The following is a 14,753-nucleotide window of genomic DNA, read 5'->3' as shown; positions in this document are numbered from 1 at the left end:
GGCATGGAGTGCATAGACCATAGTAGGGTCCTGCTCCATTTCAGTCTCACTGCTTCTACCATGCTGTACCTCTACAGCAGGGGGAGTGATTATTTTTAAATGTCAGATCACGTCATTCTCAGCTCAAAATGTTGCAGAAGCTTCTCAATTTTCAGGCCCTATGTGGTCGGGCTTCTTTTTCTCTGACCTCTTCTTCCACTAGATTAGGCTGCTCTGAACACACCAGGCAGGTTCGCACCTCAGGGCATTTGCACGGCTAACCCCTCTTCCTCCTGATCTCCACCTGGCTTGCTCCCTCACTTCCTTCCGTCTCTGCTCAAGCCTTCCCTGACCACACCCCATCCCCCATCGAAAAACAAAACCCTCATCTCCTTCCCATTTGTTTTTCCTCATGGCACTTGTTATATATTAATTTTTTATATCCTTCCACCCGGAGTGAAAGTGCCAGGAAAGTAGAAACTTTGTCTTCTTAGTGATCCAAATCGTTTTTAGCACAGAGTTAGCAATCAATACAAATTTGGTAACTGACTGAATGAATATATTAATTACCTAGCACCTAATAGATATTCAAGAAATGTTAGCTCTTTTTTTCCTCTTCACAGGGAAAAGGAAATGATCTGTACAGAATGCCACTATCCCCCGTGATAGACGAACCAATACTGGAAACAGGGTCAGAAAAATAGGGGACAAAATACTGACATCAGAACCAAAGAAGGAGACAGTCAGCTATTTCAAATGTACAGAGTATCAAGGATATCAGGACTAGTGCTAGGAACTGCATTTATTCTCCCAAAATTCAGACGTTGAAGCCCTGACCCCCAATGTGACTGTATTTGGAGGTAGGGCTTTTAGGAGGTAATTAATTAAATGAGGTCATAAGTGGTGGGGTCCTAATCCAACAGGATTAATGCCTCTATAAGAAGAAACACCAGAGTGTGCTCTCTCTAATACCCTGCACCCATCCACCACCAACCCTCCTCCCTCAGCTCTCTCCACTGTCTGCGAGCCAGGCAGAGAGCTCGCACCAGAATTCCATCTTGCCTATACTTGACCTTGGACTTCCCAGCCTCCAGAACTGTGAGAAATAAATTTCCGTTATTTAAGCCACCTAGTTTGTGGTATTTTCTTATGGCAACCCAAGCAGACTGATACAATTACATATCTGAAAAGGCCCTAAAATTCAGGGTAAGTCAGGACAAATCTGGAAATCAGAGTTTTTCCACTTTTCGACTGTATGGTCACTTATTAGAGTTGTAGATCCTAAGAAAACCTGTATGGCAAAAGCCAAATTATAGTAAGTCGTTTCAGTATAAAGATCCACATATTCCTTGAAGAGTATTTGTGGAAAAAAAAATTTTGTCTAGTTTTATTGAGATGTAATTGACATACATCACTGTATAAATACAGCTTAAGGTGTACAGTCTAATGGTTTGACTTGCATATATTGTGGAATGATTACCGCAATAAGTTTAGCGGGCATTCATCATCTCATGCAAATACAATAAAAAGAGGAAGAAAGAAAAAAACGCTTAGGATTTACTCTCTTAACTTTCCTATATAACAGACAGCAGTGTTAATCATATTTATCATGTTGTACATTACATCCCTAGTACTTACTTATCGCCTAACTGGAAATTTGCACCTTTTGACCACCTTCCTCCAATTCCCTTTCCTCCCATGCCCTGCCTGTGGTAACCACAAATCTGACCTTTTTCTATGAGTTTTTTTTTTAATCCATTTAATGTAGGGAAAACACGGACTATTCATAAAAAGGTGTTAAATGTGCACAACACTATCTTTAGCATCTATAACTCAATGCGCTTTTAACATTTTAAAGGATGACTGTGGTTTCCGGTCAAAATGGAATCATATGGCACTCAAACAAGTTAACCAGAAAGATCAGTGGGGTTCTGGATCCAGGATAAATTATTTTCCAAAAAAACGTACCTTTTGAATCTTTGTTTAAATCCTTTAGTGTTTCCATTAGCAACACTTGTCAGTATGACTGTGATTCATATGGCCAAATTGGAGCTTCCCTGTGACATTAATTATAATATGCTGGATTAGGGATTTATTCTTCAAAGCATAAGAAAAATCTAGTCTCAACTAATAGATTTACCAAAATGAAACATCACTAGCCCCCTTACCAAAGGCTGCTCCAGTTGGGAAACATGCTAAAGAGTTCAGAAATGCCCTGCGCTTGATATGCTGAAATTCGCCGGTTCTTTGCAATTAACGGGCAGATTATTCGGTCCATAGCCTATCCGGTCCACACCACTAAGGCCTGACTCTTGCTGGGCTTTTGATCATTTATCTGCTCACTGGTATTTTTACACGTGAGGATAGGCACGAAAAGAAAGGAAGGTAATTTGCTTAATATCTTTTTCCACATTAAAGTTTAATAAAGAGGGTAGAAGTTAAAGTAAATGGAGTTGTCCGGGTTGCCTGGCAACGTCCTCCGTCAATAGCCTCAGCATCCCGTGGAATTCAGCAGCAGGACACCCCAGTCTTAAAGCTTTCCGCACAGACAACCGTGTGATGGGAGAAAAATCTCCCCCAGTGTCGACCTTGAAGGCACCGCGCTGACCGCCTGATACCAGTCACTGCCGGCTGCCCCGGGCCGCCTTCCCGGTGCCCGTCCCTCACACGCTGGCCGTAGACAGCGTGACCGGCTGAGCCCAGGGTTCCAGGGTCCCCTTCCCCCGCCCCGGGCTCCTCCCGAAGACGGAAAACGACACTGGTCGCGCGAGCTGGAGGACTAGCGAGCAGCGTCAAGGGGGTTGTCCCGGGGACAGGGGGACGGCGGGGCAGTCGGCACGGAAGCTTGAGCGAAAGCCGGGGCCGCCTCCCGCGACCCCTATGACCCCCGCCGGCCGCCGTAGGTCCCTGCTGGCCGCTGTGACCCCCTCGGGCCGCCTCCCGCGGCTCCTCTGACCCCCGCGGGCCGCCGTACGTCCCCGCTGACCGCTGTGGACCCTGCCGGCCGCCATAGCAGTGCTCCCACCACCCCCCCCCCCCCGCCCGGACCGGCCTTTCAAGATGGCTCCCGCGCCCCGCTCCCCCCCGGCGCTCTCGCTGAGGGCCGGGCAGCGGCGCAAGGCGCCAGCCTCGCGTTCCGACTCCCGCGCGGCCTAGAGGCCGGCAGCGGCCGGCCGCCGGCCTGCGCGCTCCGTCTCTCGGGGCGGGGCGGCACGCCGGGCCCCTTCCGGGGATGGGCCCGGGCTCCTCCCCGCTCGGGCGGGCGCTCAGCCGTGTCCACACCCGTCAGCCCACCCGGCCCGGCTGGCCGCAGACCGAGCCCGGGCGGCCGCACGGAGAACTCTCAGCCAGCGGGCGTCGGGAGGCGGATCCCGGGCCCCGACCGGGACGGGCCGAGCCGAGCAGGCGGCGGCACCATGTTCTCGCTCAAGCCGCCCAGACCCACGTTCAGGTCCTACCTCCTGCCGCCGCCCCAGGTAAACAGCCGTCTCCCCGCGGCGCCCTCTCCTCGCGTTTCCGGGGAGCCGAGCGCGGGCAGGCCCAGGAGACTGCCCCGTCCCCCCGGACCCCGGCGCGGGGAAGCCGCCTTCCCGGGAACCCCGCCGGCTCGGTGGAAACTTGCAAAACTCCGCCGCAGCCGTTCTCGGCTCCGAGACGGGACTCCAGGGAGCGATCGGAGTTGGAATTTATTTAGCCCTTCGCCTGGCGACGGTCCCCGTCGTGACCGCCGGCAGGATCGCATCGCCTGTGGGCACTTAGTGGAAGGGGTTACTTACCTGTCGTAAATGTGAACACCTGGAAGCGGCACTGGCGGTTGTAGTATTTTTATGGCCAGACTCTCAATTCCATCACGAGCAGATCCTTACAAGAGTTCGGTAAAAATGTGTAAGAATTTAAGTGGGGGGAATACGTGTCTGTCGCCTGTGTCATCACCTAGAAAATAAAATTTGATTTTATCAGGCGGGAAAAAAGTTTTGATTTTGATTTGTTTTGCTAATGTATTTCAGACTGACGATAATATTAATTCAGAACCGAAGATTAAAAAACTGGAGCCTGTTCTTTTGCCAGGTAAACATGAGTGTTCTAACAGATACTTTAGTAATGTGTTTTGGCCTAAGATTATTCCACCATCTAGTACCATGTGGTTAACTTTACTCATTTACTTTAAACTTTAGCCACTTAAAAATCTAACGACTGAGAATGGAAAAAAAAAAAAAAAAGGATTGGTTAGAACTAAAGGACAGCAACAAAAAGTAATGATTAATTGGTGTTTGTCCTTGAAAACTTAAGCATCGTAGAAAACTGTCAAGAATACCACTACCTCATTTCCTTTTCGTCTCCTGAAATGTTCTTTTTTAAAGCGATCATGAATTGCTTAGGTGGTGAAAGGACTTTTTGCCCTTCTTGTCCATCTGCAATTTCATGCATTCATGGTTAATAATCAGATCACATTTCAATAGTATAAGAAGCGACTTTTATTATGTCTGGGTCTCTATACCAATAACAAAGCTTAGTGAACTTTGAATTACTTACTTGGCAATTGTTTTTTGAAGGTGTCAGCTGTGTTTGCAAATCTTGTTTCAATTTAGAATAGGGCTTCCCAACAGAGACACTATAGACGTTTTGGGCCTGATAATTCGTTGTTGTAGGGTTGTCCTGTGCATTGCAGGATGTTTAGCAGCATCCCTGGCCTCTCCCCGCTAGATGCCAGGAGCACCACCTCCTCTACCTCCTACTTGTGGGAACCAGAATGTCTCCAGACATTGCCAAACCCTTTTGTTAGGGGGTGGGGGGAACCCTAGGGGCAAAATTTTCCCCCTGTGGAGAAGCACTGGTTTAGAACAAAATTGACGTTAGAAGACCTTAGAGGTAGAGGTAGGAATTGATAGTAAATCGGAGATTAGTTTTAAAGCGTATAATGCATTTATTTGATTGGTATTTTGAGTTGTATAATAATTATATAACAGCTAGGAAGTCAGTTGTTTAATCTGATTATTAGGGAAAGTAGCCAGGAAAGCCTGTTTTAAACATGAAATATAATCAAATACCAGTTTGTGTGACTACTATCAATATTTTAAAATCTCAGTTGTTAATGCTAAATCTGATAAAATGATTAGAACTCTATAGGTAGTAATTGAACAAATAGGGTAACTTAAAATTTTGTGCTTTAAAATTTTAAATATTAAGTAGGAACAAACAAATTTAAAACATAAACGTATGGTTCCCTATTATAGATGTTAACTCTTAAAATTGTTTTAAACTTTATTTGGGGAGTTAGTTATAACTATTTTCCCTTTATTTTGTTAATGCTTTTTAGCCAAACAGTATGTACTAAATAATCCTTTGTACTTGTCCTGGAAGTGAACAATAGAATTAATAAGTAACCTTTGCCCCCTGTGTGTGCTCTGTTTTGGTCTTAGTCACTCCAGGCATTTAAACAACCCAGCGGCAAACAGTGCTCTTCCTGAATGAATGCCTGTGAGCTATTGAACTTTGGGTCCTTTTACCCTGAACAGGCCCTGTTCTTTTTGTTTCCCCCCTTCTGATATTTGATTTGATTTGACACTAATAAACCACATGGTCTTAGCTACAAATGATAGTGCTTGATTTTCTTTAGTTAACTTCTATATTTAAGCTTTGCTTGTGAAATTGTTACAAATATCAGTAAGCTCAAAGAACTTTACATTGAGGGATTATCTTTTCTATAGAATTAACTAAAAACTTACCTTTCTGTTAAAAAGTCAGCATTTTCTGGGGAAGTTGTAAACCCATTTCCTGACTGTCAGTGGTTTACTTGTCTTAGAAATCATAGCTAAGTCTAGATCCCCTGACCCGTGGTAGCTTTTCTTCATTGGCTCTGTGTGTGCATACGTGATGGCTTTGGCCCCCAGCATTCTGTTTGCACCTAACCTATTCCTCACAGAACATTTAGTCAATGCTAAATTAGTGTGTCTTTGCCCTCCTTCCCCACCCCTTCTGTTCTTACCTTCCCATCCTGGTCTTCCCATGCTCTTCCCGTTCTTTCTGTCTGAGCCCCCCACCCCCGTCATGGTCTCTGTGCCCTGCTTCACCTCTAACCTCACCAACTCCCGCCAGAACCTCTGTTGCTCCCTTTTCAGCCTGTGAAATCTGGAAGACAAGTGGAGAGTAACTGAAGCATTGGTGATCTATAAGACCTGGGCTGCACTAGGGCTTTGCCTAAGAGGGCTTCATAATATAGTTCTGGCCTTCATTATAGTCAGAAACCAAGAGAAAACTTGGCCAAGTCACCTGCGGCTTTGCACAGACACGCGAAACAAGGAAGTAATTGTTCAGAGGTATAGTGTTGGATGTTATGCTTTGGCAAAATGCCTTGGGTTCAAGGATATCCTACTTCAGTTGCCCAAAGTTTGAACTTTTAATTCAATAAGCAGATGAAGATTGAAACACAAAATCAATTGTTTATTTGCAGTTACCAAGTGCTCTGTTGAACTTAACGAGGCTGAATTTAAAATGATCTTCAGCTTTTATTAAACAAAGAAAACAGAAGAAATTGACTAGGAATTTAATTTAGATTGTGGTTTATGTTAGTAATATTCAGCTTGCCTGGTTCATGAAACTCCTTGAGATGGAGATTGTATCTAATTCAGTTTTGTGGTACCCAGTGTCCAGCATAGTGCATCGAGATGTTGGTTGAGTGAATGACAGTGAAAGGACCCCTCAGACCACCTGCTTAAATTGTTCCCGTAGCCATGCGTGCGTGCGCACATACACAGACAAACAGACCAACTCTCAGGTTTAGGAGGAAGGGGAAGACTCTTACTTTATGCCATGTGTCTTGCTCTCTCCCAAAGCCACACTTCTCAAGAAAATTGTACCTGAGCCTAGAACTGAAATACAGCGCTCTGTCAAAGCACCTGGCCTTTGCCTAGGCTTTCTCTTCATCTTCCCGTCATTACCTGAATCTCATTCTTTGATGATTGTGTTGTGTGTGTAAAATCACCCCAGTCCTTTTGAAAAGAGGGAGAGTATGAATTCTAAACTGTGTATGTGTGTGTGTGTTCCAGCATATGTTTGTGAGAACAGGTGTTGCCACACTAAGCTTGTGTCTGTTTGGGTAGCTGCTGGGCTGGTGGATCCGTTCACTGAGTCTGTGAGCACCTCCTGGGTTCCTGGCTTCATGCTAGCTGGGAAGGTGCTGGAGGAGGAGTGGGCTTGAATTGCAGCAGGGCTGGAGCAAGCTCCATGCTGCCTGTGGACAAGGCAGAAGACTGTGACCTGGACCAGTGGTTCCCAGATTCTAGTCATGGCCTGGCTGACATCAGATCTGGATGAAGTTTTTATCAGCCCTTGGTCAAATTGAGAAAATTAAGAAAAATGCAGGTTTTTTCCATAAAGCTAAATTGATTTGCTTTAAATTCTGAGATTATGTCCTTCCAGCTTCTTTGGTGTAGATATGTTCTTCTATTAGTAGCTGTGACTTTAAAAAAGTTTTTAGCTCTTGTGTAGGTTCCCTGAATTATTTTTGTAGTATACCTGTTTTGTGGAATCTGAACTGGAAATCACTCCATGAAATTATTGTAATATTATAGGTACAATTTAATGAACACTCACACAGAGAACATCAGTTGTTTTATCCGCCTGGAGTCTTTCCACCATCTTTTGAGAAATGCACCCTCTCTCTTCTGACAAATTCTCCTTCCCCATCTCCACCCAGTCCGGGGTTCTCGTGTGGCCAGCAAAGATGATAACCCACCCCCAGACTGCTAGCGTGAGCACAGGTTTGCCTCTGGATGTTTTCAGATTGGTACTGAGGAAAGAGATCCTTTTCCATAGCGCCATCCATGGCTGAAGCACCAGCAGACTTGTCCAAAAGAATGACGTCACGTGTTGAGAGCGGCAGAGGCAGAACACCGAGGGAGAGTTCTGATGGTCCCATTTTCCTTGAAGTCCAGCTGACACCAGAGCCACAGAATATTTCTTTTTGCCAAGCTAGTTCCAGGCATGTTTCTTACACTTTCAACTAAGATCCTTAACTAATGTATGATATAGCTTACAGGTTACTCCTCATGACAGCCCTGTCAGGAAGGTACCAGTTTATCTTCCTTTGACAGGTGAGAAAACTACACAAGTCATAGAGGTTAAGTAACTTGCCCAGTGTTGCCCAGCAAGCAAGGGCAGAGCCAGGATTAGGAGCCTGACTCCCAGGCTGTGTCTTTAACCACTAAGCAGCAGGGCCTGCCTGACTGTGCTGACACCAGGGTCCAGATTTGTGCTTTGGGATTGGATAGCCGGTGGGTTGGATGTCGTCCTAGAGGGAGTGCTCTAGGTGAGGTAAAAAGAGCTCTGTCCTCGGCTCTGCCCTTTCCACAGCAGACAGATTTGACCCAGCTTGACAAGCAACTTTCAAACGATTTCAGCTGCCAGAAAATGGAATGTCTCGGGAGTCAGTGGACTTCCTGTCTCTGGCCGAGCTGAGCAGAGGCTGGTGGAATGCCAACGGCTTTGTCGTGAGGGGATGAGATTTGCAGCAAGTGGGGCTCGGCGGGCTTTCTCTCTCCTCTCTCTCTCTGGGACATGATTTTTTTTTTTTTTTAATATTTATTTATTTATTTTGGCTGCACCAGGTCTCAGTTGCGGCACACAGTATCTTCATTGTGACATGTGCATGGGATCTAGTTCCCTGACCAGGGACTGAACTCGGGTCCCCTGCATTGGGAGCGCAGAGTCTTACCCAGTGGACCACCAGGGAGGTCCCTGGGACGTGATCATTTTAGGGATCTGTGGGGTAGGAGGGGGACGGCCTGAAGTGCTGTGGCCACGGCCTGAGTTGATGGTTGAGTGGGTACTGACTGCTCATTCCGTACTGCTTGGTAGAGGCGGGGCAGCCGAAGAAGAGGGCTCCTGCCCTGAGTCTCAGTTCGCTGGCAGGTGCTTCAGTGGAGGAGAGCCGAGGTTGTACAGGCTCGGAGGAAGGGCACCTGAGCCGCATTTGGGGAGGGCCTGGCGGTCGGGAGAGGACTTGTGCTCTGCCCCGTGGTGCCCGCTAAGACTCAGCCTCTGTGCACAGGCGAGGGTCGGCTCGGCCCTCCCTCTTCCACCTGCAGTGCCAGCAGCACTTCCATTAGGAGATTAACTAGTAGATCGATAATGAATGCACTGATTGTCCCAGTCTTTTGTAATCAGATCAGAAAAGGATACGACCTAGGGCCATCCAGAAAATGAAAATAGCCATTGTTGGGCAGCTGTCTTGTTTATTGCTTTTTTTTTTTTTTTTTTACATGTTCACTCTACCTCACTGTACGTCTTATTTCCTCAACTAGATTGTGAATCCCTTAAAGCAGACTGTCTCTTTCAGGTGTTTTTTGTTTTGGTTTGTTTTTTTGTAGATAGGCTTTAGAGATCCTTGTAGACTGAATTTCATAGTATTTTAACTCTTAGATACCCAGCTTTTGAAAGACAGAAGGCCTTGTAACTGCTCCTTGGAATGATGAACAGTTTAACCAACTGCAGTGTCTTAGCATTGGGTCTGTGCCTCACCTGGACAACCTTCTTCTGAGGGTTTGGAGCTGTCCATTCCTCCAGCGCCTGTTACAGGACCTCAGGTCACCTCCTTACTCCTGACCTTGCAGCTCCTGCTCAGAAACTCTTCGTGAACCCCCTTAAGGAAAATCCTGCTTAAACCAAAAATAAAATCCAAAGTCTGTAACCTCTGTAGTTTGCTGACACTCACCTTGCTGACCTCTGCACTGTTTCCCAATGTTGATATCTGCTTCACTCAGACCCAGATGCCTTTTTCCTTATTCAGGCCTTTGTTTTTGTGATCATGTGTTCTCTCTGTCTTAACCCTCATCTGCCTTCAAGATTTTCCTCTGGTCTCTTCCTGAGGTCTGCACTGCTGACCTTCCTCTAGCCCCCATCGTGGGTAGCTCTTACTGGACGTGGTACTTGATTCCGTGCTTTTTTGTATCATGCGTGACCCTGTGAGTACCAGGAGCGGCCTCCGATGTCTTGTGCTCATCTTGTACAGAGTTTCAGCTTCCCTTAGTAACTGTTAGGCCACTTTAATTCCTGAAGTTCGCTGCAGCTCAGGTGACACTTGGACTACCCTGGCTTTAATGTTGGAAGTCCTGCACGCCAGGAATCCCCAGTCCTAGGCTGTCTGGGATGGTCACTCACTGAATGTAAAGCCACAGACTGAGCTATGCCTTGGGCCTCTGCACATTCCGTAGGTTAATTAGCTACTGTGTACAGTGAGGCTTTGTCTTAAACTATTTTTCAAGCTAAAATTTATGGGAAAATTATTTTAATTCATCAAACATGTATTGACTTTCTAAATGTGTAAGGTATTATGAAAGATAATGTGACATAATTTTTGGTTCTCAGGGAGTTAAAAACTTCCCTAGCTATACCATTTAGAGACTTATTAATTTTAATTATATTTCCTTTCTTATTTATCTTTACAGATGAAAGGGTCTTGAGAAAACAAACTTTGATGATTTGTTGATTCCTTCCCAGGTTATAGTAGAACGTCTTGGCCCATCATCTTCTAGTTTAGACCGTTTTTTCTCTGGTGCTTTTTGCATACCCTGCACTGAAGCTCGCTTCCTGCTTTTTCTTTCGTGTGGCTCCTATCGCTTCCTGCCCGTGGTGTGCTGGCAAGTGCCCGGTGCTGAGGGTCCTCCCACATGGCTGGCAGCACACCGCCCTCCTGCCGGAAAAGCCCAGGAGGACAGTCTCTGGGAGCTTTGAAGCTTCAGTTCTAAGTTTCCTCCTCAAGGTCACTAATTTAAAATGTAGCAAGAACCGTCTGGGTGCTCTTCTGTTTCTGCATCTGTCCCCTCTGGGAAGAGGCGCTCTGAATCCCCTGTTTCTCTCCCGCCTGTGAGCTGGTTTCCCGGCCCACAGGACTGCAGTTCGTGCCTGGCAGTAGCTGAGGACAGTTCCTACCCAGGGCTTCCGCTTTTTTTATAAAGTGTGAGCAGAGAGCCGTGCTGCATGATCCATGTATTTTAGAGAGTGGTTCCATGTGAACAAAATTTAGTGTCGTCAACTAAAACTCAAGCCAGGTTAACTTGGTGCTTATTTTATTACATGCTTATGATAATAAGAAGTCCCAGTTCAGCATCTCCCCGGAAATGCCCTCCTTTTCTTCTTTCCCTCCATCCCACCCTACTTCTTTCTATCCCACAGGCCCATTTCCACTGTCCACTAAGAAAGCTATGTAACAGTTTTCCTTCAAAGACCATAACCCAGTGGGTCCCTATTTTACTGTTGTTGCTGTTGTTTCATATATTTCTTGTCCATCTTCTTTTCTTCAGTAGTTTTATTTTTAAATAAACTTGGATTTGTAAAAGGGTACAGATAGTTAACACATACTCTTCACCCAGCTTCCCCTAATGTTAATATCTTATAACCTCGATAAATTTAGCTGAACTAAGAAACTAACAGTACTGTTAACTAAGCTGCAAGTTTTATTGACATTTCCCTAGTTTTTTCACTAATGGCCATTATTTTAGCGCCCCTGCCAGGACACCATGTCTCCCTAGTCTCCAGCCTGTGACAGTTTCTCCGTCTTTACTGATGGATGATGAATTCTTTCATCTTGGCTCCTCTATCCTTTTGAAATGTTCTCCTCTCTCTGTCTCTCTCTCTCTCCCCCACCCCCATTCCCCCCTCTCTTTTTCCCTTCCCTACTTTCTGGCATTCTGAAACTATCAGAAGCTCCAGATTCAATATGTCTTTCCTCTGCCCCAGCCCTGGAGTCAAACATTTCTCCAGTGAGTCCTGGTTCATTTTAATGGAGAATGGTATTTAAATACCAAGATCTGAGTGCCGAATGTGGTTTGTTACTGGAGGCGTTTTCAGGAGACAGAGTAGAAAATGAACACATGCACATAAGCCATGTATACACACACCTCCCTTTGTTTCTTTACCTCTCCATCTTTGTATATATTAAGATATACCTGAGTTTATACCGATGTCTCAGACTCTAATCTAGCCCCACAGAGTTCATTCACAGATTTGTGCTTAATTTTGCTTTTTTTTGATGGAGAATGGGGAGCAGAGCAGTTAGGCCTGGATTTCAGCTTCACTTCTGCTGAGTGCTGTGGCTCATTGGTGAGAAAGGAATCTTTTGACCTGACTGTGGCAGACACATTCTGGGGGAAGGTTGTTGGTCCTCAGTGCTGCTGAGCAGGCCTCCCAAGCTCTGAGGGCACCGTACCATTGCAGGTGGAAAGTGCCTTTCCTCTGACAGGATATGCCTGAGTACTTCTTCCAAGGCTTGTTTCACATAATGTTAAGAGTTGTCACTTAAGCGACCATCTCTAGCACAGAGCTGGGCAAGCTTTTCCTGTGAAGTCCCAGACAGTAAATGTTTGAGACTTTTCAGGCCGTGAGGTCTCTGGTTGCAAGCACTTAGCTCTGCCTTTGTCCCGTGGAAGCAGTCATAGACGGTACACAAATGAATATGCATGGATAGGTTTCAGTAAAGCTTTATTTACAAAAACCAGGGGGCTGCATCTGGGTTGGCCAAGCCCTGGACCCATTAAATGCCTTCTCCTTTGATCTTTGTGGCATTCTTGCTGCCTTTGTGGACTGGATATGTTACATTTGTGCCCTGGGAAGAGAGTCGGGTTGGTGGAGAAGTGCTGCCCGAGCACGTGCATCATAAACATGGTTGGCTGACGGCACTAGTGTGGCCGCCTGTCCTGTCCCACAAGCCCTCCGTCTCTTCCTTCCCACTGGTAGATTTTGCAGCTCTCTGTGCGTGTGGTAGGCGAGCAGGGGTGGCTCTGGGACAGTTTTCTGACTTCATGTGCATTTACCCGCCAGCACTTACCTCCTGACCCTCTTGGCGCGTGGCCGTGTTACGTCACTGGTTTCTGTCTGTCTGGAACCACTCCTGCTCCATTGGTGGTGCTGGTCTGGTGAACCTGGAGCAGTGAAGTGGTTCATTCACTCGGGTGTTCAGCACTCATTGACCAGGCCCCTGCCCCATGCTGAGCCTTTGCCTTGCAACTAAAATGTCAGCATCAGAGAAAAACCAGTCCATTTTCAACCCTTATGGGGCATGTGATCCTGAGGGTGAGACAGGCAGTGGTTTTGAAATATGTAGAGTATGCATAATTGCAGCTGTGGTCATTGCTGGGAATTACAGGTAAATGATGCTGTGATTGAGGGAGTTAATCTAGGCACGGAGAGTTTTTAAGGCATTCCTGAGAAAGCGATTGGGCTGAGGCAGAAGGAAAGCATATTCCAGGAAATGGGCACAGCATGTGTGAAGACCCCATGGATCTTTGCAGTCCAGCCCCTGAGAGGGACTAAAAGGCCAGTGTGGCTGGAGAGGGAGAATGAGGACAGCAGTGGGGCTCAGGGTGCGGGGGTGGGGGGGTGGGGTGGGGAGGTGGGGAGGAGGGCGGGAGGCCATGTGGAGGAGGCTTGACTGCAGAAGAGACAATTACTCCATTGGTCTGAGCCGAGAATTTGACATGGGCACGTTTGAATTTAATCCTCAGGTAAATGTTAGGGTTCTGTTCTTAAAACTCGTCTTGTACATTTAAGAACTTTGAATAAAAGTTATTTTTGCAGTTCAAATTTATTATAACATTTTATTTAAGAGAGAGGATTGTTTTGAGACTCTAGTTGCTCTCTGTGAATTGGTGGGTGTTTGGGGCTTGTCAGCAATGGTTCTGTCCATCACTATTAGAGGTGTTTGTACTGACAGAAATAGGCAAAGTAGCACAGTACCCTAACTCTTCTACCATGGACCCTAGAGAATGATTACTTAAAAATGTCCCTGGGTCTGGTTGCATTTTAGAACTTGAAACTAAGGATTAGTGATGACCAAGCTTTAAATCAATTGCAGAAAATTATTCTCTTCAAAGAACATTAAAACTTTTGTTTTAGTTTCTTATATTTATTTAGTCTTCCCTTTTAACTCTAAAACTATATTTTAAAGTTTTATTGCCAGCTAAGTTATAATGTGAGTGCAGAGGGAAATTCAGTTTGTCTTTATGGAATGTATTTTAAAATAAATAGATTGCATTATTAATTTTGAGGTTAATACTGCATTGTTTCTCATACTGAACTGTCTTAGGAAGGAATCGAAGGTATCGGTTTGGGAGATCAAGTCACATGTTAATAAAATACAAATACCCCATCAAGTAATACTCTGAAGGAGACAGTGCAGCTTATTTCTTCTCTAGGGTGCCTTTTGGTAAATAAATAATGAGGGACAGCATGGCATAGTAAAGAATGCAGACTCCAGCTCAGCCCTTCTGGTTGAACCATCTCAGACCCTTAAGCTCTTTGTGCCTCAGTTTCTGTATCTTACAAATGGAGCACAATGCCCCATTGTGACTGTTACCGATGTGAGGTCCTGGTTCAGTGTTTCTTCTTATCATCATCATGAAATCTTCCTTCTAGGTCACACAGCGACTGTTGACATTTTTGGTGTGGTTGTAGCTCACACAATGATATGTTTCTTTTTGTAAAGGAGAAATTGTCGTAAATGAAGTCAATTTTGTGAGAAAATGCATCGCATCGGACACAAGTCAATACGATTTGTGGGGAAAACTGATATGCAGTAACTTCAAAATTTCCTTTATTACGGATAATCCAATGCCATTACAGGTGTGTTTGATTTGTATGCTGTTTAATCGTATCAGGGCTTTTGACTCTAAGCAGTATGTATTATCAATATTATATAAAGCACATATATGGGAAAATTATAATAAAATTATTAATAAGTGATTAATATAAGTTTGGGAATGTATTATATTAAAATTCAA

General features: G+C 45.4%; 1 protein-coding gene across 2 annotated transcripts in view; it reads left to right on the top strand.

The window, feature by feature from the left end:
* The first annotated feature begins 2,365 nt into the window (after nt 1-2,365).
* The window catches only part of MTMR10 (myotubularin related protein 10), a 45,483-nt gene continuing 33,095 nt past the window's right edge, over nt 2,366-14,753 (top strand). Inside the window, exons 1-3 of one of the 2 annotated variants that reach the window (XM_032624443.1) lie at nt 2,366-3,455; nt 3,987-4,047; nt 14,459-14,595. In XM_032624443.1, coding sequence (XP_032480334.1) covers nt 3,396-3,455; nt 3,987-4,047; nt 14,459-14,595 — 258 coding nt within the window. In that variant the 5' untranslated portion in view covers nt 2,366-3,395. The remainder of the gene's footprint in view (nt 3,456-3,986; nt 4,048-14,458; nt 14,596-14,753) is intronic. The other variant, XM_032624442.1, reaches the window with a different exon arrangement.

This window comes from Phocoena sinus, chromosome 2 (genome assembly GCF_008692025.1).
Source record: "Phocoena sinus isolate mPhoSin1 chromosome 2, mPhoSin1.pri, whole genome shotgun sequence".
NCBI classification, from domain to species: Eukaryota; Metazoa; Chordata; class Mammalia; order Artiodactyla; family Phocoenidae; genus Phocoena; species Phocoena sinus.
This window is presented reverse-complemented; position numbering and strand designations above follow the sequence as displayed.